This window comes from Paracoccidioides brasiliensis (assembly GCF_000150735.1).
Source record: "Paracoccidioides brasiliensis Pb18 unplaced genomic scaffold supercont2.2, whole genome shotgun sequence".
Lineage (NCBI taxonomy): Eukaryota > Fungi > Ascomycota > Eurotiomycetes > Onygenales > Ajellomycetaceae > Paracoccidioides > Paracoccidioides brasiliensis.
The window spans coordinates 2911056-2914044 of record NW_011371359.1 but is presented as its reverse complement, the minus strand read 5'-3'; the positions used below and the strand labels follow the sequence as shown (position 1 = coordinate 2914044).

General features: G+C 47.0%; 2 protein-coding genes across 2 annotated transcripts in view; both read left to right on the top strand.

Moving 5' to 3' along the window:
- The window catches only part of PADG_11373 (uncharacterized protein), a gene marked incomplete at both ends in the record, with an annotated part of 1154 nt that extends 685 nt beyond the window's left edge, over window positions 1-469 (top strand). Inside the window, 2 exons of the mRNA XM_010759622.1 lie at window positions 48-115; window positions 215-469. Of these exons, the coding sequence (XP_010757924.1) occupies window positions 48-115; window positions 215-469 (323 nt within the window). The remainder of the gene's footprint in view (window positions 1-47; window positions 116-214) is intronic.
- Window positions 470-2507: 2038 nt separating this feature from the next.
- On the top strand, window positions 2508-2969 carry PADG_11372 (uncharacterized protein; the record flags this gene model as incomplete). Its single annotated transcript, XM_010759621.1, has 1 exon — window positions 2508-2969. One exon carries the CDS (start codon window positions 2508-2510, stop codon window positions 2967-2969), a length of 462 nt encoding a protein of 153 aa, XP_010757923.1.
- Between the last annotated feature and the right edge of the window lie 20 nt (window positions 2970-2989).

The window sequence follows — 2989 nt, the reverse complement described above, 5'->3', positions numbered from 1 at the left end:
CACCACCAAGAATGACATTCTATCCTTCCAAAACTTCATGCAAGCAGATCCCGTGACCGATTTCATCGGCGTGCATGGCGGTGGGCATTTCATTACCAGCGGTGACCCAGGCGGAGTACGTACTACCCTCCAACCGCTTAATTTTATAGGACGCCCCCCAATCAAAGGGCGCACCAACCAAGCGGCTGGCATGTATTTTAAACAACCTAGATAGGATTTCTACATCTCCCCGGGCGACCCGGTCTTCTACCTCCATCACTCCCAAATCGACCGGATATGGTGGATCTGGCAGAACCTGGACCCAGCAAATCGCCTGCACGCAGTGGCCGGCGATACGGAGATGTATAATCCTTCGTCGCGAAACGGAACCGCAGACGACCTGGTTGATTTAGGGTATCTGGGTGATGAGTGCAGGCTGGGAGATTTGCTCAGCGCAACTGGTGGTCCATTTTGCTATATCTATCAGTAAATAGGTCCTGGTCTCTAAAAGAGGACTGTGCTACGAATTTGTGCCTACAATGACTGAAAAGCGTAACTATTTCCTAGCTTGCCTAGGCAATTTTGTGGACCTAAGAAGTTAGTTGACAGGAAAGTTCCGGATCCATTAGTTTGAAGTTGGTTAGTACGGTACTATCCTTTGGCTTCCAGAAGAGTTTCTTATTTTACATGTCCACAGTAAAGCGCATATCTTCATTGAGCTGTAGATGGTAGGGCACGCACTCACTGACGAAGGTTCGAATTTAGATGGTGGCCTTTAAACCCATGTGACATGGGGTGAGTAGACTGAGATGCTAGCCAGGATGGTTGTTTGTCTGAAGCGGCATCCCGAGCTTGGGAAAGGTCCGTATACCTAGATATTCGAACTTCACATGATAATCATTCAGCCAAACAGCGCGATCCCCGAAGGAGAGCTCTGGCTAAGCATAGGATGGCACGTTTCTAGAGCCCTGTCTTGTCTTCTTCATAGTTCGAGCAATAAGCAGAGGAAGTTCCACACTTCTTCAACACCCGACGCAGGTCGCAGTCGCAGGTCGCAGTCGCAAGTCGCAAAACGGTCGCAGGCGCAGCAGGACGCGGCGCATAACGTCAGCCGAAAAAGGGGGGGGCCAAGACAACTAAACCAATAGCCGTAGTACTTCCCCAATCGGGAAATACAATATCCTATTATGGACTAGTGCCGGAGGATGAATATCAAACTTCCAAACGCTCCAACCCCCAGCCCCACCAAGGCACAAATAATAATTAGTGAAAATGGAGGCCAATCTTCAAAGCCATGGGCAAAGGAGAAAACGGCGCAAACTCTGAATGCCAACCAATAGTAGATATATATATATATAACTATATAACTATATATATTGGGGGCAGTAAAAGAAAAGGGACCTCAGAGCCATGGGAGAAGGAAATAAAAAATGCACCCCAATTTGATGCAGCGCAACCCTACAGTTCACCGCCATGAAACCTTGTTGACCATATTAGTCAACAAAGAAGTGTGGCGATGCGTGTGGGATGGATGGTTCCGCCGGAAGAGAGGGGGTGCACTCCTTTGGCGGTCAGTCATTAGGAGATCTTCCGTATACGGACGTATGTATTTGCATTGTTAGTTGCTTTGAATTTGTCTTGTCTTGTGCCTGGTCTGTGGTGAGCGAGGCTGTAGCAGTTAGATAAGGCCATGCAATGTGACGTAATGATATATGACTAATTGGTCGATTAGCATAAGAAGGGAGAGGATGATAAGAAGGGCTTGATAGATAATACAAATGTGGGAGGGGGGGAGAAAAGGGGAGTGAATTGGTGACTTGGGAATATTTGATAACTAACCTGCATCAGATGCTCCTCATACCATCTGCAGGGCCTTACATCACATCACAGGTAAGCTGCACGAAACAACCGCCCAGAGACAATGACGGACTGGGAGCAGAAAACGACCCATTCACAAAATCAAAGATGAGAGGAATTTTAGGTCAAAGAAGACAGCACACTCCCCTCATCCCAAGCTCCTTCGAATTTGCCAAAGAAGTTAAACTTCAGTAAGATATTGAATTGCAGAAGAAAATAAATCAATATGGGAATGCAGGATTTGATTTGGAATTATATCAAATATAACTGCAAAATCATCCTTGCCTCGATCTCACACGTCCCCCCTCCCCCCTTTCTCTTACACTTCACACTTCCCCATCATATGCCCCACCTCTTCAAAGTTCATTTCAACCATCCACCCCCATCGCCAAACAAGGGTAAAAATAATTATTAAATAATCTGGTAGGGGATGGTATTATACGCAAGAGTAGAATAGAACGAGGGTGTTTGTAGATATAGTAGACTAAGTAATACACAAAGCCATAACCTTCCTACTACCCCTCTGCCCTCCTTTCTTCTCTCTCCTTCTTCAACATTGCAACAATCACCCTCCAACTCACAAAATCATCAGAACAAATATCTCGACAACGCTGCCAACAAAGGAAACAAGACAGAATAAAAATAAATGACACCACAACAACAAAGTAAAAATGAAGCAAACGCCCATCCACTACTCCACCATCTCCCCAACACCAACTCCAAACCCCCACAAAGACCTCGCTGCCTCCTTTGCGCAGCACGCACGTTTCATACTCTCCGCACCCCGCTGCAACGTCAACGACAACGGCGGTAATGTAGCTGTACCACCGTTGCTGCTACTATTGCTGCAGGCCGGTGATGAACTACTAGTATTAACCAATGACGATGACGATGACGATGATGATGATGATGATGATGATGATGACGACGACGACTGTGGGACCAGAAACGAGTCAGCAACATTGCTGTCTGTGGTAACAACGGTTGTGCCATCATCCTCGTCACTTCGAAAGGCGGTGCAGGGTGAGAAAGGCAAGAAAGTTCTTCGCGAACGTTGGTGTGAAGGCAAGGTCCGTCCGAAGGTGGGCGACCGCGTTTGCGGTAGGAACGAAGAACAAGTTAAGGTAGAGTAGACATGGTTGTAGGAGTGCTG